Source organism: Lepisma saccharinum, chromosome 29 (assembly GCF_977018435.1).
Source record: "Lepisma saccharinum chromosome 29, izLepSacc3.1, whole genome shotgun sequence".
NCBI lineage: Eukaryota > Metazoa > Arthropoda > Insecta > Zygentoma > Lepismatidae > Lepisma > Lepisma saccharinum.
In genome coordinates this window covers 6,811,225-6,834,367 of record NC_139257.1, presented here as the reverse complement: position 1 = coordinate 6,834,367, position 23,143 = coordinate 6,811,225, and the positions used below count along the sequence as shown (strand labels likewise).

The 23,143-nt window shown below is 38.8% G+C and overlaps 1 protein-coding gene across 3 annotated transcripts in view; it reads left to right on the top strand.

Annotated features, from left to right (window-relative positions):
• The window catches only part of LOC145981260 (uncharacterized), a 220,706-nt gene that overhangs the window by 134,266 nt on the left and 63,297 nt on the right, over window positions 1–23,143 (top strand). For 2 of the 3 annotated variants that reach the window (XM_083114415.1, XM_083114413.1), the window contains exon 3: window positions 15,110–15,256. In XM_083114415.1, the coding sequence (XP_082970541.1) occupies window positions 15,110–15,256 (147 nt within the window). The remainder of the gene's footprint in view (window positions 1–15,109; window positions 15,257–23,143) is intronic. The other variant, XM_083114414.1, reaches the window with a different exon arrangement.

Below are 23,143 nucleotides of genomic sequence, written 5' to 3'. Positions count from 1 at the left end.
CAAAGCTAAACTTATATAAACCTACAATATGAACTTATGATGACGTGTAAGATTGTAGCATCCATTGTATTATTTTATAATAGTATACTCAATTTTGTAATTTTATACAACTTACCTTAACATTGTGGTTTAGCTTGTTGTCAAATCGTGCTCATCGCTTAAATAAATAGCCGGACCCCGTGGTGTAGTGGTTAGCACATCGCGCTACGACGCCAGGGTCCCGGTTTATTATTATTATTATTATTATTTGTTTGAACCTTACTATGAACTGCAAGGTGCAACCAATATCTACGTAAAAACAATATGAACACAGGTAAACGCTGATCCGATAAGCCCAAACCTAATAAGTAATGAGCCGTCAGTTAGTGTAAGACAAGCTACGATCCTTCCAGCCTCGGCACTCGACCAGTTCGCATGTTATTGCAAGAACTTACAATTGCTGCCGCAACTCACCAAATGGCGCTGATGCCCGACTGGTCTGCTTCTACCAAGAGGCTTCTAAAGCAGGTGAACGTTACGATTGAGAAGCTTGTGATTTAAGTATTGAGGTCGTTTCAAACATTTCAGTTGTTGAGGAAACTATATACGAGGTTTATTTTGTAAGTAAGGTCCGTTTTGCAATAAAAACGAAGTAACTAAACGTCTTTCAAAGAAACTTCTCTATTTTTCTACTTAATTTCCTTTCCGGTTTTAGCATTAATCATAACTAACTACGAGTTTTTTGATACCCTCCTCATAGAACTCTGCCGCCTGTGATGCTATCCAGAGGAAAGTATCCAAAAACACATAAAATATAAAAAATATTTATTTCAAATTGATTGTTCCAAACAAATGTTTTACCATCGACTTCTACCCCCTTTTTGAGTAATTTATGAAGATAATAACGTCTTTGATTCTTCTACTACTACTAGTGGTAACTAGTAAAAATAATAATAATAATAATAGTCATTATTGCTATTATTGTTGTTGGTAGTATTATTATAATTATTATTGGTACTTTTATCCTGGTATTTGCCCCTCCGCTAGACAAATATTCGTGGTTGCACCTCTGGGTCGACACATAATATACATGTTGAAGGAGACAAGAATTGAAATTCGAAAGCAAGAAATCTACTTGTCTTGCGGTCTCACCGATGCGTGGTAACGTCGTTGTTTTGTAACCAAGTTGGGTCCAGCTTCGATACCCGCTGGAGGCATGAAGTGGGTCGCAATCCACTTTAAGGCGAAGAAGGACAATTATGCACCAGTTGTGCATTTACTTCAATATCGATTGGACACTGCTATTTAAAAAAGGATTTAGCATGCAAGAGAGCAAGAATTTCTCTCCATGTTGCAAGTGGAAACTGTTTTTCAAGTTGATTAGTAAGCTAGACACGATGTTTGAAAAATATGATTAATAAATATTTACAGAATCCCATGTATTCCTTATGGGAAATCAACTTCAACTTACGACTAATAAAATGGGAGTTTCGACTTTTCCTACTGCTAAAACGTGCCCCTTTTCCATCCATCTACTTTTCTACGTCATTCGATGTTTGATATTCCCGAGAGAACGAATAAAATAATTGTCCCATAAGCCTAATGAATTTAACATCCTGGCAGTGTTGCCAAACCTGATGTGCATAAAACAGCTATATTTCCACCATTAAAGATGACTTTCAAGAAGCTAGATTAACGAAGGCTGCATAAAGTGCCTCCTAGGGCAATTTTAGGTGTCAAAGGGGTGGGGACGCTGCTATTACTGTTAGCGTTAAAGTGATGGCAATGTATTCTTAATTTTCACCGCCTAGATTTGGCGGCATCATTTCTCGGATAACAGTGTTGTCACTTTCACAGGGGGTGGGTGACGCAGCCAAAATAACAATATCACGCCATGTACAAAATGTACACTCATGGTAAAAGTTGGTCTTTGTGGGCCGGAGCCAGTGGTGGCATCATAGTGGGGCAGGGGACGGGTGCCACAGTTCACAGCCAAACGAGTGCACGAGAGAGCCAGATCTGGCTCCAAAAGAGCGAAGTTGGCAACAGTGATCGGCAGCTGCCGCAGCGAGAAAGACCTAGGGGGAAATTGTCCCTCTACTCCTTAAAGTGTAGGCCCAGTTCCGATTAGCCTATAGCGCTATAGGTGGAGACTTAGACAAATATAGGAAAATTGCACAGGTCAAAGGTTCGCAAGCTTTTTCGTTTCACGGCGGCCTTGGTGCTTCTAGATTTTTCCGCAGTTCCAAAGTCAGAATGTAGCCCTATTAACACTTACAACCAGTGGCGGCGATTGGGTTCCAGAACTAGGGGGGAGGGCAAGGTGCCAAAACTAGAGGATTGGATTGGATTGATTTGGTGTTTTAAGTCCAATTTATGCACAGTAAGGCTAATCGGGACTGGACCTACAATTTAAAGTGCGATCCGAACCACTATGTGCCTCCACCGGGTATCGAACCCGGGACCCCTTCATTACAAGACGAGGACGCGACAACTGTGTCATCGAGGAAGCCATCCAAAACTAGAGGGAAGGACTTTACCTTGATAAAGGTTTAGCATAGTGCGGGTCAAAAGTGGTCACTACTTGAAACGCTCAGTTAGTGTGGTGAGGTTGCTTGCCTTAAGTTAAAAAATAAACATGTATTTTAAATTCAGAAAGATTTTACATGTAAAATGTACTAAATAAGCAGGTATTTGGAAAAATCATACCATTGATTGATTTAATTTAAGGAAAAATATTGGCACATTTCGCGGCGCCCCTGTAAGTCAGCTACGGCGCCAAATTTGAAATGCTAAGTTCTCTTAATTCGGAAGTTTTATATCTCTTTTATGGATCGAATAGAAAGTTATATTCTCCCCAATTATTAGAGGGGAAATGTTTTATTACGTTCCATGCAGAGACCGGAGTCAAATGTGTTCGAGAGAGCAGATAATCAGAACGTATTATCTCTTAATTGGATTCCATGTTCTTGCATAGAGAGAACGTTTCTCTGCCATGTCCCGTACATGAGTGGACATTATCGATTCGTTAGGTTTCATATGCTGACGATACTTTTACGATATCACATCTGCTATTTCATTTAAAGTAGCAGGCACTAAAATTGCCTTTTCTGCGTGTGACGCCCGCAACGACTGATGAACCTGTGTTGCTTGTTATATGTAAAACCCGACGCACGGACAAAACGGGGCATGTGGGTAATGGGAGAATCGATTATGATTATCCTTGCTTCTGGCACAGAAACTTTGCAGGCATCAACTGGGTTTCCGCGAGGTTCTTCCCTCCGCGGCAGCTGCGGACACTGTTGCCAACTTAGCCCTGTTGGAGCCAGATCGGACTTTTTCGAACAATTTGTTTGGCTCTGAAATGGGGCGCCCGCCCCCTTGCCCCACTATGATACCATCACTGGCTCCTACCCACATACGCTACCTTTTGCCGTGAATATACATTTTGCACGAGACTTGATATTATTATATTGGCTACGTCGCCCCACCCCCTCTTACATCACCAGCTACTTTTATATAGCGCAGTGGACGTGAAGATGACATAATATTGTTATCCGGTAATCCTTTATTTCCGATTTCATACGACCATCAGTGAATTATTGAGATGGTTGATGCCGCCTGATCTAGACGGTAAAAACTAAGAATAAATTGTCGTCACTTTAAAATTAACTGTAATAGCATTCCCCTCCCCCCCTCCAGCACTTTGACACCTAGGAGGCACTTTATCCAGCCACCGCAAATCTAGCTCCTTTAAGTTGGAATTTAGCTGTTTTATGCGCATCAGGTTTGGTAACACTCCCAGGATGGCCGTAGGAAGCATTACGCTTATAGGAGCATTATTGTATATGTTCTGTCGGGAATATCACACTCCCGATAGCACAGAACAACATATCAATGGAAAGAGAACAGATTGAAGATCTGATTGGCAAACGGAAAGATCGAAACTTCCATTTCATTAGTCGTTACATCAAGTTGTTGTCGTTTTTTCCTCCTTAAGGAATACATGGAATTCTGAAAATTCTTATTCATCATGTTTTTCAAACACCGTGACTAGCTTAATAATCAACATGAAAAAACGCTCCCACTTGCAACTCTCTTATTTTAGTAGCAGTAGCCCATTCCGATGATATTGAAATAATTCTACAACTGGTGCGAAACTCAGAGGCGCAACCACCATTTTTTTGTCTGGGAGGCAAGTACCAGAATAAACGTACCAATAATAATAACAACAAAACATTAATAATGGCATTATTATTATTATTATTTTCTACTACTACTAGTGTAGTAGTAGTATCAAAGACGTTAATATCCTTACGCAAAAGGGAGGTAGAAGTCGGTGCTAAAGCATTTGTTTGGAAGAAACGATTTGAAATAATAAACATGTATAACTTTCATGTACAACATGTGTTTCACATATATGCAACATTGAGCGACATAAAATAAGAAAATAAATATGCAACATGCGAACATTAATTGTGTACGTATTCTAAGTTTATTCAATACATATATACAACACATATTATTTAAATACATTACAGAAAAGAATGAAATTGCGAGCGAAGCGAGCAAGAAAATTTTTAGATTCAATTTTTGCAATTGAAAGCAAAATTGATTTAATAGGGTGCCAATATTATCATTGGACGCCATGGCATTCTCTCTTTCACACGCCGACTCCCACCGCCCCCTAGCTACTACGGTTGTGAACTTGAAGAAAATGAGAAAAGCAGGCATTGCGACCGAAGCCAGCAAGAATATTTTACGAAAGGAGTAGTTGCTCTTCTGTGCTCCCCCTACAGGTGCAATGTTTGCCCCCTAGAATTGACTTCCGTAGAAGGTTGTGGGGGGGGGGGAGGGTTGCGCCACTGGCGAAACTGTAACTCTTCCCCTTGAAGGGTCGTGTTACTTTTGCGTGGCAAAAGTGAAACCCATCCGGGAAGCCCTTCCTGATTGCGTGGATGGAGGGTCGCGGGGCGGAAGACTCCAGAAGCAAAGATTCCTCCTACACCAATGTGGCGTAGCGTTCCGTATTGATCCAATCCCATCGGTCGACGATTTGTTCATCTATGATGTAAACACAGATCGGACGGGAACAAGCTGGAGGGACGCTTAATATCCTGAATAGAAAGAAGCCTTCTGTGAGCCTCTATTTTAGCTTCGGGGTGTTGGGTGTTCATTAGCACAGCCACGGACACTTTTGGGTGTTCTTAAAGGCCCAGGAATTTTAAATAAATTCAATTCCGGTCCAGGAACGAAAATCAGAAAGCGTAAATTAGAACCTTTTTATCAATTCAATTTCAATTCAGTCCAGGAACCTTTTTTCCGGATGAATTTCAACACGGTCCAGGAACCTTCTTTTTTCGGGTGCTTGTATTTCTATTGGAATTACAACAGTATGACCTGAATTGAAAAAGAATAAACTTTCAAAATGTTGGAGTCTTTCGTTGGGCGCGCTGTATATACAGCGTGTCCCACTTATACGTATAATAAAAGAAAAAAATCACAACTTTTTTATTTACCAATATTTTTTGTCCAAACTTTGTACAAACATGTAACAACTCAGATTTTTTTTTTACAAATCAAGAAAACTAGCGCACTTCCACATGTGAACCGTTAGTATCACGGCAAATGTCAAACCGGTTGTCAGCCTCAAGCCACGCGTTTTAAAGCATGTGCGGGGTAATGTTGCTTACTGCAACCACAATTCTTTCACGCAAGTCTTGCAAATCTCTAACCAGTGTACAGTAAACTTTGTCCTTAACACACCCCCACAACAAAATATCACACACAGTGAGGTCTGGTGACCGTGGGGGCCATTCAATAAAATTCGAACTTCTTCCTATCCATTTTTCATTGAAATGCTCGTCCAGGAAGTCTCTAACGAGATTTGAGAAATAACCGGTTTCGCGTAACTGTTTTTCCCATTTCTTTATTGAAATGTACGATGAAACTATAGTGTAAATCACCAACCCTGAGACCTTCTGTAAACAAACGGTCTCACCGATTCGATGTATCACTCCGCGTCAGCTGATTCATGACCGAAATCATCTGCGGTTACACTCATAGTTCGCGCACCTATTCATTTTATATAAGAGCCTCTGAATGTGAGAACCCGCTCTCAAAACATCAGACGAATATGCAGCCGCATACATTGTTACTCTCCCGGTCATTCTCTCTTTCATAACCCTTAACCCTTAAAACTGCAGACACTGACACACCACTGCACTGGGATACCAACTTAACCACTTCTTTTACTGGTTCTCAGGATACCACTGACAGAACGTTACATAAATATTGAGTACAATCTGTTTCTCACCCCTTTTCAAAGGCTGTCCTTGCTGGTGTTCTGAAAACAAGCTCGGAGAACACGGAGACCTTCCCGCACGCATAGAACACGGCATGTTATTTTTCTAAGGATAAGTCAGGCAAAATTACTAAGTTGCACTACTTTCTTGCTGTTCACATGATTATTTTTAGAAAATAACCAATGTTATAAAACATCATTATGTACACAAATCTCTAAGGTCATTGAAAGTTACAATGCATATTACTACAAAATGTTCACACTTATCTTGCCTTGCCATGTCACCAAGTTATTTTACGAAGTGCACTACATTTATCAGAACAAAAATCGTTATTAGGATGCTTGTCAAAGTTTCCAACCGCAATAAATTTACGAAATTTCTTTGTCTTGTTTTGATCATCATCATCAATATATTTATTGGACTTACAGCAATGCATATGGCTGTTTATGCCCATTATATATTTTATTTACATAAGATACAATTTACATAAAATCTACAAACAAATTTCAAATACACTCCTATCTATATCATCCTTAGAAATATACATTACCATGTTATATCATTTTGTCTAAAAAAATGCAAGTAAAATATTGTTCGCTCCTTCCCTTATTTCATTATTTTATTACCGGGGTGTAAGTAAGAAAAGGTACTAGCGAGAGGTTCAGTAACAAGGCTCAGACCATTCTATGTTCGGAGAGACGCCTCCGTCCTCCAGGTACATACCTGCGCTTTCTTCCTCGATGTACACGCACCAAAACCAAATCCAATACTGTTCCCGAAATTCCCTTCCGATCTTCTCAGATCGGTTCGGTTGCTTCGCTATACAAATTCCAATACATGTCGATTCATATCCGTCTGTCAGGCTGGTACCTTTCCACGGACGAGGCAAGTAATGGAATTTGTAAGGTCTGCATTCCAAACCGACGAGAACATCCTGTCTCCGTAATGTTTCGTTTCAAGTACACCTTCTAATTTTTACCTACAAGTCAACATACCTCCCTGTCAAGAAGCGTCATCTCCGATGGTCGCTTGTCTGAGTGTATCATTTATTGGTTCATACATGTTAGCAATTCCTTTAAAACGATATAGAAGGACATCAAGAAACTATCAAGCCTGGTAAGCAGAAAAATTTTACCAGTACCCATCCATAATACTTATTAGTATGCATAAATAATGCATAAACAACTAAATACCATTAAGAACCAAAGAGCAGTAAGTTGATTAACTAAACATATGAATATGAAATTAGGATAGCTGATTATAATACATAACCACAACCATTACCAGCACAATATCTTTTTTACGATGTTTTTGTCCCTTAAATTGATTATTTTAATATTACGTTATCACTGGTGTTCTTTGCATCGCCAATGAAAACGTAAATCATGATGCACTATACACTATCCTGGAACCAAAGTTTATAATTATTTACAAATCTGAATGAAAAAATATTCACTTTTGATAAGGCATAGTTTACACTGTATGCCATAATGACACTGTAATCACTTAGAGAATGTTCACTGTTTAAACACATTGTGTTCAAACCTTAAGGGTTCAATACGACATTATTTCGTATCATTGTGTTTATTTTCACTTAATCACTTTGTTTTATCATTTTGAAAGTACCAGTTTCTTCTAAAAGAATTCACGCAATGATTACAGATCAGTATCATTTCGATTTCCCGTGTTCTGGAATGTTCACGTTTGTCCATGCATAGAAATGCATAGCACAATTGGGACGAACCTAGTTTCTGTACTTCATGTAGTCTATTGGGACTTCACTAGGGATTGAAGTGGTGAACTTGGCGTTTCCAGTTCTTCGAACTTCTTCATTTTCACATCTTGTTGCAACTTGTAATGATTGATGACATCCTGGGCAGCTGGGATGCTCTGGTGAATTGGTATTTGGAACATGTAATGCTACTAATCGGTCCTGCTGGAAAGGATTTCCAAGTTCGTGAAATACTTGCCTGTTATACTAAGGTGTTGTAAGCTGGGAATCAGATCACAGTGGGAGAATCACATGTTGTCCTAGGTGAGAAACGTCTTACACTTCTTCTCCAACTTCCGCAACTGGGACAGAAGGTTCGTCTTGGATGCATTGTCCTGTCTTAGCAGTATCAATTTGAATGTAATAGACACTCATTCAATGAATGCTGTTCCTTCTTTGTCCTGTCTAAACAAAGTGTAGCCTCCGGGAACATTCTTCTTGACTTGGCTTTCATCTTTCTATTCTCCAATACGGCAAGTCCATCGTCCATCAAAATCTTACGGGGAGGGGGGGGGATTGCTCCGAAATTGGATTTAAATCTGGAGTTTTATTCTGTAGAAGGTGGAAGACAATTTGGCGGCGTTGGTCCTCGAGTTTTCCTCTGTCGATCTTCGACGATGCTCTGGTGTTGTAGGTACCTGTTAGAGGTGGTCTGAGCCATTGAAAGGAAGGAGAAAGAGAAAATAAGGATAGGAATGTAGTAATTGGACATACACCAATCGACATGTACTCAGCCAATTGTAGGGCGGCTTTAGAAGTTCACTGTCTGCCTGCTGGACAGGGTGTCTAATCCATTGGCTAAGTGCAAGTCGGTGGTGATGTGCCTTAACAGATACTGTCAAAGTGATGTGATGGGATATCGATACAAGATTGTTTAGCCAGCGCTTTGGAAGAAGAAGGGGATGGTGCCGTTGATGGTCTGATATGTCTATTTTGTGCTATTCTTACAGGAATTATTTGTTCTTCATTTGTGACATTTATACCGCGAGCTTGAGGGGTAGGTTTTTGTCGACTGGTTGTTTGTTGTGCAAGGGGACAACAAAAACAGGATTTAATTTTACGAACAAAACATGCCGTAATTAATAAAAATAAGATAGTCCCTACAATTATTAAAGATATCGCTGTCGCTGTATGTGACGCAGTTTCGAAGGGCAGTGCATTATTATTATTATGATTATTATTGCAATGAAACACAAGAATTATCAATCTTTATGAAAATTAATTCATTTACTGTTCTCACTCATATGTATTATGAGGAATTCGTTATATATATGGAATCACCAGAATTCCAGAAATTGTGTACTAAGGGTTATCAGATACGCTCAAGTGCGCACTATACTTAAGTGGCTATCTATGAAGATAAAACCTGTCCCTAGCATCATTAAACTTCACATAAGTGAAATATTATTATTGCGAGCGTAAATTCATACATACTGTATATAAATATAACTTGTGCACTATTTCATTTAAATTATAACAGGAGTGTATACTCTGCAATATACGTATGTATATTGTTGTAGAGAATTTACACTAAATATCCTAATGCTCGTTATTCTCGTAATGTTCTAATTTCTATATTATATAAGTTTCTTGCATAATCGTGTTTCACTGTAATCTTCGAATGCATATGATGTGAGTTTTGTAGAAACTGCTTACATGCGAAACTGCTGTCACTTCTGCTAGTTGCTTGTTGTTCATTTGATGTCACTTTCAGGATGACGTCACGCTACTTCGTTCCTTGGCCGCTGTAATAGGAGATGTACCTGTTTTGTTGATATCGCTCTCTTCCAAGTCGAGGAGGCGAGTGTTGCAATCTTCATGAAAAGAAACCAGTTTATTCAACTAAGGATAGTTTGGCGTGGTTATCACGAAATTCTATTTTTGAAGAGGACAGTTCCTGTATATTTTGATAAGATTTAACAAAATAAATGCATTTAGGTTTTAATTAAACATGGATGCTTCGATTGGACTGCTTGTTTTGTAGCGTCGCTTTTCTTCCCCTTTGACTAATCGCGACGATGACGACGAAATGATGGAATGACAACGTTCTTTCCCATTTGACTTTCTGTGGAATTATGTCCCTTTGACTTCTGTCTCTTCGGTTTCTGACTGTTCTGCAGACATTTCGTCGATGTTATCATTTTCTTCTTGTATTTTCTCCTTTTCTTCGAAGAAGGGTTTGACTCTTGTTATGGAAAATGTGTCGATTTTATCCTTTCCTCGGCCGTCCTTGTAGCTTATTCGTACGCTGTTGGCATTTTCCATTTCAAGAACTGTACCATGTATTTTGAAGTAATTTGCGAAGTGCTTAGGTACATTTAGTTTCGGAACTGTGTCTAAAATTAGCACTTTTTGTCCAGGTTGAAATTCAACATGCCGTGTGTGTTGGTCTGAGTACTTTTTCTGGGTTTTAAATTTCTTCTGGAGATTTTCCTGTGCTTGTTCACGCATCGCTTGCAATATGTCTAGGCGTTCCTTGTTAGAGTGCTGCAACGAATTTGGATCTATTCCTAGCAATGAATCCATCGCATTCTTTGGTTCGTAACCGTACATAAGGTAATGTGGAGAATATCTTGTTCCTGTGTGTACTTCTGAATTTATCGCAAACGTTATGGCCGAGAGATACAGATACCACTGTGCACATTTTTTCATTACATACGGTCTCAGCCTCTGCTTTAATTTCTGAATATGTCTTTCGGCGAGTCCAACTGTTTCGTGGAAATCTGTGTTTGCGAATCTGAGTCTGACGTTCAATATTTGACTCAATTGTTCCATGATTTTTGAAGTGTGCGCTGGTGCACGATCAAGCGTGATGTTGTCTGGCACACCAAATCGCAAAATGATCTGTTCCATTAATGCATTGGCGATCGTTTCGGCGTCAACTGAAGGTATAGATGTCGTTACCATGTACCTGGTCGCTTGATCTACGCAGATGAGAACGTAGCGATGTCCGTGGTTGGCTGTGGCCTGCAGTGGACCGCACGTGTCGATGACCCACTTCCTGGCTGGGGTGGCGATCGGTTCGAACGTCTGAAGGGTGAGCTTCTTTGGTCCGAAATCTCTCTTCGACATCTGGCATTCGAGGCAACATTTTGATTTCATGTACACCCATCGTTTTAATCCTGGGAAGTAAAATCTTTTCCTGAAATTTTCATACGTGGAAGATGGTGAAGCATGAGCTGCATTGTATTCACTGCAATGAATCTTCTCGAAAATTTCATCTTTTAATTTGTGTGGGATGCACAAGAGAAGTTCCACTGTCTTGTTGTATCGATGCCGCCTGTACAGTTTGTTGTCTTTGATGACGCAATACTGTGCTGCTCGTACTACTCCTGGATCTTGCATCGGATCGTTGTTGATGACTTTAATGATAGGGCCGAATAATGGATCGTCTTCTTGATGTTGTCGAATGCTGAAGTTTTTGTCCTCTAGGTGGAAAATTAGTTCAGGGTTGTCTTCACTGTCGGCAGGAGCTTCCTCTGCTGGATAGCGGCTTAAAGTGTCTACAAGGGCATTTTCTGATGACTTGACATGTTTCACATCGAAGGAAAACTGCTGTAGTTCCAGAGCTCTTCGTGCCAATGGACCTGTCAAATTTGATGCTTGTCGTAAATAGGATATGGAGTGATTATCAGTTATTAAAGTAAAATGGCTGTTTAGCCAATAATATCTAAACGCTTTTACTCCATAGACTACTGCGAGAAATTCTAGTTCAAATATTGATTTCTTCTTCTCTGTGTCGGTTAATCTGCGGCTCGCGAAGGCAACTGGGTGGCGTGAGCTTCCGTCTTCCGAATCTTGCCAAATACTGGCTGCGAGGCCAACTGTAGACGCATCGGTGATGAGGTAGGTCTTCTTGTTTTGAGAATACGGTTTGAGAACGGGAGAACTGAGAATTTTATCCTTTAGTTCATCGAACTCTTTCTGGTGCTGCTCTGTCCACGTGAACGGAACGTTCTTTTTCAAACGTTTATATATGTTATCCGCTAAAAATGAGAATCCGGACACATATTTTCTAATGTAAGAACAAAGTGTTAAGAAGCTCTTCACGTGTTTCTTATTGCTAGGTGTTGGAAAATTCTTGATTGAATTAATGATTTTGTCGGAAATTTTCATCCCTTTTGCAGAAAGAAGATGACCCAAAACGATGGTTTCTGAAAATGCGAACTTACACTTCTTTATTCCAACCGTCATGTTTGCTTTCCTAATCCTATCAAATATTTGTTGAATTAGGGAGAAATTCTCTTCAAAAGTGGAAGTTGCTATGCACAAATCATCTAAATAGGTGGCTACTTGATTGTCGGGAAGACCACTAAATACTATGTCCATTAGTCTATTCATAAAACTACTAGATGTCTTCATGCCCATAGGTAAACATTTATAACGGAATGAACCACAACCTGGAATTGCGAAGCTGGTAACTGGACGTGATTCTTCTGATATTGGAATTTGAAAATAAGCTTGAGCCATGTCCAGTGTAGTGTAAAAAAATTTACCCGCAAGACGTGCTAAAATGTCATTGCAATCTGGAGTGGGGATATGAAACATTGTATATTACTTTATTAATTTCTGAAAAGTCTGAAACTAGTCTGTAGGTTCCATTTGGTTTCTTAACTAAGAATATGCGATGACGAAATGGTGAGTTTTCACAAGGTTCAATGATCTGTTGTTCTTGAAGTCTTGTTATTTCATTTTTCATTTTTTCCCTTAAATTTATGGGTATGGGAATTTGCCTAGCAAATGGAGGAACACATTCAGCAACATCTATGTGTGCTTCCATTGCGTTTGTTTTAGAAAAGCACTCAGAATTCCAATACATGATATCTGCATAATTGTAAATTAAATTTTGAATTTTGAGTTTTTGGTCTTCTGTTAGTTCGGGATTTATATCAATTTGTTTAACGTCATAAAATTTCCTATGTTTAGTGAGTCGTTTTAAGGTTTTCTGGTCTAAATTTTCGTCACCTTGCTCGAATGAATGATGTACTTTATGACCACTATTTGCATTCTCATTGACGTTAGTGTCATATATTTCAGAAATTATTTGGTTACTTCCTGCTGAACCAATTGGAGTGTTTTTCTGTATTACTAACGGATGATTTTTTGTGTTTGTTAGCAAAATGTGGGGTTCTTCTTCATTAACTAATGCATAAGGTGCTAGAATATCTAATGAGTCCAACAATTCTTTATTCGGTTCAAATGTGTTATATTTAGTCCCAATCTGGATGTTTTCTAGCCGTAGTTTTACATAAGTTGAGGATTTCGGTTGTAATGTTATTTTATGTTTTGTTACAAATGTTGAACTTTGATTTAAATCTAACATTTGAAATATTTGATCAGGAATGGTGTGTACTTTGCTTTCGTCACTGGAAAATTGCCATTTTGGTGAATACCCTAATCTCTGCAATGAGATCGTATTATCTCCTAACGATATGTTTGCTTTATGTAGATTTAAAAAATCTGTGCCCAAAATTGCATACTGGAATTTTGTATTAGCTATTCTGAACGGGTGACAGTAAAATTTCCCACCGATTCGGAATCGTATGAAGGCAATTTGTCTGACAGTTATGGAATTTCCACTTATTCCTGCTATGGTTGAATTTATGTTTATTCTTTTTGCGTTTGTTGGAACCAAGTTGTCATTTATTATACTACAATTTGCACCTATGTCTACAAGTACTTTACAAGGTTTCCTATTTACTGTTGCTTCTACAAAACTAAGATTATTCTGTTTAATTATGGGAACTGTATGCAAACTTTTCCCCTGACGACCGTTCCCACGTTCATAGGGTTTCAATAGTTTAAAGAGGCATTAGGTGATTGTTGTTCCGATGAACCTGTCTGATTGTAATATACTTGTTGATTATATTGCTGGGCTGTATGTTGTTCACGTTGAGGGCAATTTGTAAGGTCTGCATTCCAAACCGACGAGAACATCCGTAATGTTTCGTTTCAAGTACACCTTCTAATTTTTACCTACAAGTCAACAATATATTCAATTCACATGCAAGAAAGAAGCCAAATTCATGGGAAATGATTACTGGTGCAAAGAGTTAACCATAAAGGTGAAGCAATAAGTAAAAAAAGAAAGAGCATTGGGTTTAAAGTGAGACGTCATTTGCGGCAGCGTATCCCATACTACAAATTGGCCATTGTTTTACCTTATGTAATGATTCCTGTAACAACGCTGGATTTTCGTGTGGATTATTTTACTTCTATGAGTTTGCAATGCTTTCTGTATGCACGTGGTTTTGTTTACAGAAGGTCTCAGGGTTTGTGATTTGAACTTTACTTCTTTAGCACCCAAACCATAACGTGCACGAAATCGTCTCTGCACAAGTGTCAGAGACTTCAGTTCAGACAACGTTAAAACACAAAACACCTTTTCTTGTGGCGACCACATGACGAATGGCTACTGAGGAACTGATAATATCAGTTTTCAAGACATTCTGGCTACTGCGCATGCGCAACTACCACTGAATGTGTTGCTAAAAGAATTATGAGTCATTCTTTAAAATAAAACAACAATCACATCATTCTGACAGTTTGTTTAGAAGTTATGATTTTTTTCTTTTATTATATGTATAAGCGGGACACGCTGTGTATCTTTATTGCGTCTTTACATAGTTTCACAGACAGAAGAATCAAGACATTGCGCTACCATTAGGACTTATACCTAATTCCTTTCTTTTTATGGACACAGTAAAGGAAAGGATTGTGGGAAACAAGATTATATCGAATCAGACAAAACAGTTTAATCCCACAAAAAGTTATAACAATCGTCAAATTTATGAAGTTAAAACACTTTCAAAACAAGGAAGTGTGCTTCTTTCTTATTTTACAATGAGTCCAATAAGTTGGCCATGTATGGTTCCAAAAACAATATCAGCAATTTTAAACGTTTTTTTTAAATAAAAGAAACGATTTAAATTGAAAAAAATAAAAAATGATTTTGTATATATTATCGAGTGTCACCTATGTGGAACAACATTTAGCTTCATATGTAATTGGTGTAAAGAAATATCAATATATATTTTTTCTTGTCAAATTTCAGCGTGCCGGTACGTGAAGGGGCAGTGGTCGGAATGTGACGCAAAGACCAATATGCGTACAAGAACCTTGACCTTGAAAAAGGGGGACCAAACTTCTTGCGAGCCAACCAAAACGATCCAGAAGAAGTGCAAGAAAGGTAGGACCCAAGGTTTGTCGTCTCTTCATCTGTTCTTGCATGACAATTAGTATTTATTATTACTAGGGCACGAAAGTTGATGACCCAAAAAATCTAAAATAAAATAAAAATGACCTAAAAATAATTTTTGCTCTGAAAGCTTGATTTTGTTTCATCAATTACAACAATTAAGCAAAACCCCTTTGCTTGGTGCAAGAGCACCCGCAGGGAAGGGCGCCAGTGGGGGAAAATTTCTAGAAAGAGTTAATATAATTCGAACGGCGAAATTTTAGCGATACTTTACATTTTTTTGTGACTTACAGGCCTTAAGTTACAGCAACAATTATTATTATTATTATTATTGAAGTAGGGTTACATTTAAACATTAACTATAATATCTAACTATAAAAATCAGCTTTTTGTCCTAAGTGAATTAATATGTTAAGTATACAGTTATGCAAATATGTATGGATATGCAGAATATGAAAATTATAAATATATGTAATTTTTTCAAAGAAATATAATAAGTAGTAGTAATAGTAATAATAATAATAATCCGTTGCTCGACAGCCCTTGGAGAGCTTTGGCCTATCTCCCGACTGCCAGTCTCCTCCCACAACCTACCTGGAGGTGAGGAGAACTTGAACCGGTAATGGGGTGACGTGGGGTCAGCACGTCGAACCCTCAGCCGTTATAGGAGATTTCCGAAACCGGGTTACGCTACTCGTTCGTAACTACCCAATTTCCTCACGATGGTGGGTTGCCACCGGTTCTATACACAGGCCGAGAACCCAGAGACTGAACCCAGGCGGTCTCGAACCCATGCCATCCTGCAGTCAGAGTCCAAAGCACAGCGCCTTAAACCACACGGCCATGGAGGAGGACAGTAATAATAGCAAAAATAATAGCAGTAATACTAGTACTACCAATGTTACTACTACTAATAATAATAATAAAAAAAAGTATGTTTGACTCTGCCCCCTCGAGCAATATCCTGCGGGTTTATTTTTATTTCAAAATTTTTCTGTGCAAATCATTCACCTCCTTTCAGAGTGGACCTTTTACGACACTGTAGTCGGCCAGCATCAGAAAATACAGTTGTGTTTCGCGTACATCAGATTATAATGTTTTTATATTATGTCTAAAACCCAAGGTTAAGGCGATTGTATTAGCCAGCAAGGGAACCTCAATGTAGGCTTCACTTCACACAAAGTATTTTAAGTGCTGGATAAAAAAATGTACCACATTTAATTATTTAATACACTGCCAATCTTTCAGTTAAAAATAATATTGCGTATTTTCATACGCCGTATGAGGAACTTGCTAACGACATCTGAAAGTATCCAGCATCTCCACCACGTAACGTTCTCCTAGGAACGGGGATCTAACTGGGGACTTTCAGATGTCCCAATGGGTTGATGTACCTCATTCACCATTCATCCCTATTTCCGGAGCTACTCGCTATACGTGGTAAGCTTGATGGCAAGGTGCGAGAGATATTAACTACAAACATTCAAGAGATGGCAAAACACAGCCATTTGGATTTTACGCTTTCAAGTTTGGATCACACGTGGTTAGAAAGGTAGTTTACCTCTGCTGATAGCTCTGACCTTCAGAGTGAACACTAAAGCGTAAGACTGTACAGCTCTCCCCAAAACTCTCCTGCTCCTTCCAAGCTACAGTCTCCCGAAGAAATGACCCCTCACTGTCCGTTGCACTCAATACTTATCATCCCTCCTTTCTCCGTAATGCCAAGCCATTACCCTCTAATGCCTTTTGGGCCAGCAGCTTATTTACCTGTTTGCAGTACCACTCATTCAGGAAGGTTGGTTAACGTCTGACATGGCATTCCTTAGATACTTATGGTGATCGGGTTTATGAACTTCATGCCTCATAAAGTTTCTCAGTTTTATGGGGGATGTTACGATACATAAATTATGCTAGCAAATGCATTTAAAATTCACGAGACAACAGGGGAGAAGAAAAAAGCTTGAAAAATGAAGAAAAATTCAATAAAGGCGGCAAAATGTACTGAAAAATAACCTAAAAGCCAAAATTGACCGAAAATGCATAGAAAAAAGGTTATTTCTGGTTCTAACTTATGGAAAACGGACTGATATCAGATTTAGCATTGTTTTCAAGGCTCAGAAAAAAATATGATTTTTCATCAACTTCCGATCCCTGGTTGTTAGCACTGTTATAATTATTATTTCCCTATTTTTATTAGTACTAGCAGCAGTAGTAGTGGTAGTAGAAGTAGAAAGTAGAGCGTGGAAGTTCAGGTAATTATGTTGGTTATGGCAGGGAAGAAAATTATATTATGAAGAATGTGTTCCGAACAAGAAAAAAATTACCAAACTTTTTCACATTTACAATTTATTCTCAGTTTTCTTTTCATTCACTAGGATTGGAATTATAATAATGTTTTGATTGAGGTTTATTAGCAAGGTTATTTGTCTTACTTTAGTCAAAACAACGTCAGTAAAATATTTCCATGAAAAAAATGGATAGCCTTGTATGCAATGCGGCGTCAATTCAGAGTAAGTTTCAATTTTAAGCAGACAACGTTGTATCTTTGTTTTCTCTAGTTCTATCTGTTACTATGGGACGGTTATGCGCTCGATGCACATTAATATGAGGGCCTCCCCGATGGCGCAGTGGTAGCGTCCTCGCCTTGTAATCAAGGGGACCCGGGTTCGATACCCGGTGGAGGCACAAGTGGTTCGGATTCCACTTTAAACTGTAGGTCCAGTCCCGATTAGCCTTACTGTGCATAAAGTGGACTTAAAACACCAACTCAAACCAAACCAAACCACATTAATATGAAAACTGGCAACTGGCAAATCGGCATTTCATTAAATTAAGTTAGATCCGTTTTGCAATAAAAAGGAAGTAAGTAAATGTTTTTCTAAAAAAAACATTTATTTTCTGAATTTACATACACTCCTTGCCAGTTTAAAGATTTATCGTAACGAACAACGACTTTTTGGATACCCTCCTCATAAATATCTGCCGCCTGTGATGATAGCCAGTTACTCGCGGTCGTTTTCACTTCCTCATCAGTGTCTAAACGCTTGCCGCCCAGGAAGGTCTTCAGATGGCGGAAGAGGTTGTAGTCGCTTGGCGCAAGGTCTGTTTGGGAATACCGTTCGAAATTGCGCTGAGCGTGGCATGACTGCGCGCGCAGGGTCCCGTCATTCTTTGAGCAGAATCATGGCAACTGTGTTTTGGGACAGGCAGGGTGTCTTGTTAGTGGACTTTTTGCCGCAAAGAACAACAATTAACTCATCATAGGCGGCAGAGTTCTATGAGGAAGGTATACAAAAACTTGTAGTTCGTTACGATAAATGTTTAAACTGGCAAGGAAATTATGTAGAAAAATAGATAAGTGTATGTAAATTCAGAAAATAAATGTTTTTTGAAAAACATTTACTTACTTCGTTTTTATTGCAAAACGGACCTTACTTAAAAAATAACTCTCGTATTTCAATAGGTTACCTTGCACTGCTGCCAGTATACCAAATTTTGTTTGTTTCGTTCTCTTTTTTTTATTTATTTATTTTATGCACTGATAGACAACGTAACTGGACCTAGAGTTTGAAGGGTTTCATCTGTTGGAGAAAATTTGATTTTTTTGTTGGCATTCCTTTCCCAATGGCCTGTTCAGACTCTACACCAAGTTTCACCGCAATCCGTTGCTTAGAACGGCTCTGAGTAGGGGAAGAGCAAAAGTCATGGCAACCATTTTTTCCACGATAATGCGGGTCAGGCAAGAAATTTTAAAATATACCGTGGAGACCTCGTCACATGCAATGTATTGTGACGCCACTAGATGGCAGTGGCTGCCAAGACATTAAACTGAGGGAAGTGGGAAGTCAGTGCGTGTTTAACAGTCGTGCAGGATGAATGTAACCAGGCGTGAACAGCGTTCTTATGTGAAAGTGGTAGTTCTCCGTGGAAGGAATGCGAAAGAATGTCACACTGAGGTTGTGGAAGCTTTAGGAAATAATGCTCTACCATACCGAACATTTGCGAGGTGGGCAGCAGCATTCGGACGTGGAAGAGAAGCAACTGCAGACATGATACGTTCAGGACAACCTGTGACTGTGCATATTTTGTCATTTTCTCTATACTGATACACATCTCTATGTTGTTCAAAATTCATACATTAAACGCTAGCATATATCGTTACCTTCCAATTTTATATTTTACAATTTCTTGCCTGAACCGCATTATCGTGGAAGAAAGAAGTAGTTGCCAAGACTTTTACTGTAACCCTCGTATAATCCTAACCACTTGAATACACTTCGAAATGACTGCGGTTTTTTGTGATTTTAAAAAAAAAAAACCTCTGAAGATTCTCGACAACGGACATACTCTTTCCAAACAATTGTAACGGGTGTGCTTTGGCGTTCTTATGGCAATAGTGAAGAGTTAAAATGTATTATTTCCAGTGGCGGCAATTTTTATCACTTTTTCCCCCGGACAATGCTAAACCGTATGCGCCAAGGGAATGTAAACTGTCCTTGCCCCCGCCCCCAGGTTTGTAACCCAATCGCCGCAACTGATTATTTCTGAATGTAAATAAATACAGTAAAACCTCGTTAATCCGGACTAAGTTGACCGGTTTAACGAAAGTCCGGATGAACTGAAATAACCTAATATAACAGTAGAAAGTGCATTAAAAATCCGTTTATAGCAACAAAACACGTTTATTGTGGTGTATTTAAAGGGGATAGGCCTAAATACACTATACAGTACAGTATAAAGTCTGCGCGAAACAGAATTTCATCAGTGGTTGACTGCCTTTTCTTTGGGAAGTTCTCTTGTTGACTTCTAGCCACATTTGAAACCTTGCATTCTGCTATTTTTCCTTTTGCCTGTCCGGATTAATGAAGTTTTACTGTGTATATATAATAACTAAGTCTTACTTGCGAAAAGAATAATTACAAACGGTGACATAATGTCACTGAAATCCATAGGCAATTTCATGTAATAGTAGTAAATGGACGCGTTGCAGCAAAGTTGATGTAAACAAAACTACGTGAATCCTGAGAAGTTATTGCTTTCGTTAATTCTGGTGATATTTTGCCCATTAGTATCTTAGTAATAGCTGTACATGATATAATTTGAGCCTCCCCCCCTACTTCAATACAGCGGCTCCGCTGAGTGCTATAGTTTTATCACATGAATTAGAGTTGTACGTGCAACATTCCTGCACAGCTGTTATTGGAACGACCAATAGGATTTCTCGCAAGTCATATTCATTTTTTTATATTGACTTCGTTCTTACAGCGGGAGAATACGAGGTCTGACAATTAAGTTCGCGAACTTATCATTGAAAATATGCTAATTACATCCCTTATTGCTGAATAGCGCTGTGGTTACCAGGGTTGTTAAAGGTCCAGGAATTTTAAATAAATGCAATTCCGGTCCAGGAGAGAAAATCAGCAAGCGTAAAAGGGTTCTGGACCATAAAGAACCTTTTTATCTGTAAATTATTTCAATTCGGTCCAGCAACCTTTTTTTTTCGATCACTTTAAAGTGCTTTCTTTTTTGCATTTTTTGCCAATTTTCAGGTTTTCGGTCATTTCCCCCGATTTTTAAGAAGAAGCTGGAAGTACCCTGGCCAGACTGGCCTTATTTTGGTTTCCCTATTTTTTATACAATTTGTTAAATTTCTAAACAAAAATTGTCTTACGTGGATCGTGATAATTTATTTTTCTTTACAATGCCACAGAGTCACACCACACTACATCACCAGGCAAAGATGCGAAAAATTAATGCATTTTACACCAATTCATTCAGTGTGTACGACTTTTTCATTAAATTGTTTTAAAATTATTCGGTTGTTTCCATTGGAAATCCTCGTTGTATATTTTAATTGAAACTAACAAATTTAATGGTCATTTTTTGCATTTTTACGTTATTTTCCCCATTTTTTAGGACATTCTATAGGTCATATACCTATATTTTTAGGTCATCAGTAGAGCCCGGAAGTTTGGCAAAATGCCGCTTTTTATCTACTGCATATATTCATATTTTTTTTCCGGATATACGTTTCTTATGTTGTTTCGAATGTTTTGGAAGCCTTTTCATTTTGCCTATTTTGCCTATTTGGGACCCCACTGCCTATTTTCAATTATAATGCCTTTTTTTGCCTTTTTCAATGAAATTTGACATTTTTTAAAAAAAATGTGTATATAAATTATTTTTCTCCCAAGAAACGTTGTTGGCATTTATTTTTCTTCCGTTTATTATGTGAATAATTTTCGCCTTATTTAAGTAATATTGAACTCACGCATGTTTCAACATTGCTGAAGGAGAAAAGTGTGAGAAAAAAGTATTTCATGCTGAGTCAGGATATTGCCTTTCGGTTAACATTTCTTGTGCATGATTGACTGCTGAAGTGGACAGGTTGATTTCGAACACAAAGAAAATATTTCTGAAATCTCCCTCTCGAACCCGAAAATTTCAGGAAGTTGCGATTGAGCTTAGTTTACCTCAGCAACCAGTCTTGACGAGATAGGGAACCTGGATATCAGCAGCTATATATTATGCCAACAACCTTCAAAAAATCAGTGAGGTGATCGATGCTCTTCCAGAAAATGAAGCGGCTTCAATTCGTGAAGTGAAAAAGCTCCTGTGCTATTCAAGTTTACTTTTGCACATTATGGTGCATTGCCAGAGACAATTACAATTACAGCATCCATGAAAATCTTCGAGGAATCTATGCAGCAGATGATGGAAGTGCCAGGAGAAAAGGGGTCAGCTGTTGCGGAAAAGTGCTAACGGGTAGTGAGTGCAAATGAGGACTTGAAACAATTGAAAACAATTTGTGATATTCTAAAAGGTGAAAATGCTGTTACCAAAATGAGTCCAGCTACATTAGCTTGTTATATGTATGCTCCAATAACTTCTGTCGAAGTAGAAAGATCATTTTCTATTATGAAAAACATTCTCCCTGACAGACGACTATCAATGAATGTTTAGAACTTAAAAAGCACCTTGTAGTTATGTGCAATCAAGACGGAGAAAATTGAAATGCTGTTCCCAATTTAGATTTTAACATTTTGCCAGAAATTATAGATAAAAGTAAGCGACTTCTAAATGTGCCTTTTTTCGGTTTATTTTGTCTTTTTTTCATTTTTAGTGCCTATTTACCACATTATAAATGCCTTTTTGCCTGCCTATTTTAACGAAAATAAATGCCTGAACTTCCGGGCTCTAGTCATCAGCTTCCACTCCCAAGTTATAAAAGTTGTTCATGCTCTATCTCGGCGCAGAGCCTAAACGAAAGCACTGTAGTTAGACAGAAACCAAGAAGGAGCGATCAACAATTTGATCTCGACCTCAGGAGAACGCTTTACGAATAAGAAGCAGCATCGTCTTGTTATCAAGTGACTCGCCTTCGGGCTTCCCAGGCATCGAGAGACCCTTGTGCTTTTTTTTGTGTCAAGGTTGAAGTGATAATTTAGTTTTCGTAGGGCGAGAGCAATCACGGGGCCTCCGACAGGGTAATAACCGAGAAATTGGTCTCTTCCCTATTCCACGGCTTAATTCCGCGCCTCGGGTTGTGATTGGCATCGCGCTGCTCCATTTCAAGTCAGATTTATTGCCCTTACAACGCCCAGTCGGCTGACACCTTCGTCTCCGTTTGAAACCGAAATCGAATGTGTATCCATGCGGCAGAGCCAGAAATTTCTATCCGGGGCTCTCGCTCTTTTATTTCTTGGAGGTATTTTGATGGGCGTTTCCCCCTCGCCCCTCCGCGGCTCTGCAAACCGAGGGTCGTGATGCGATTGTGGACACAGAAGGAGAGCGAGACCGCAATTTGATGCCTTCTTGGGATCGTGTTACGGAGGAATCGTGGGGAAGGAAGAGAAAGACAACAAGGAACGTAAAATATCCTATCGTCAT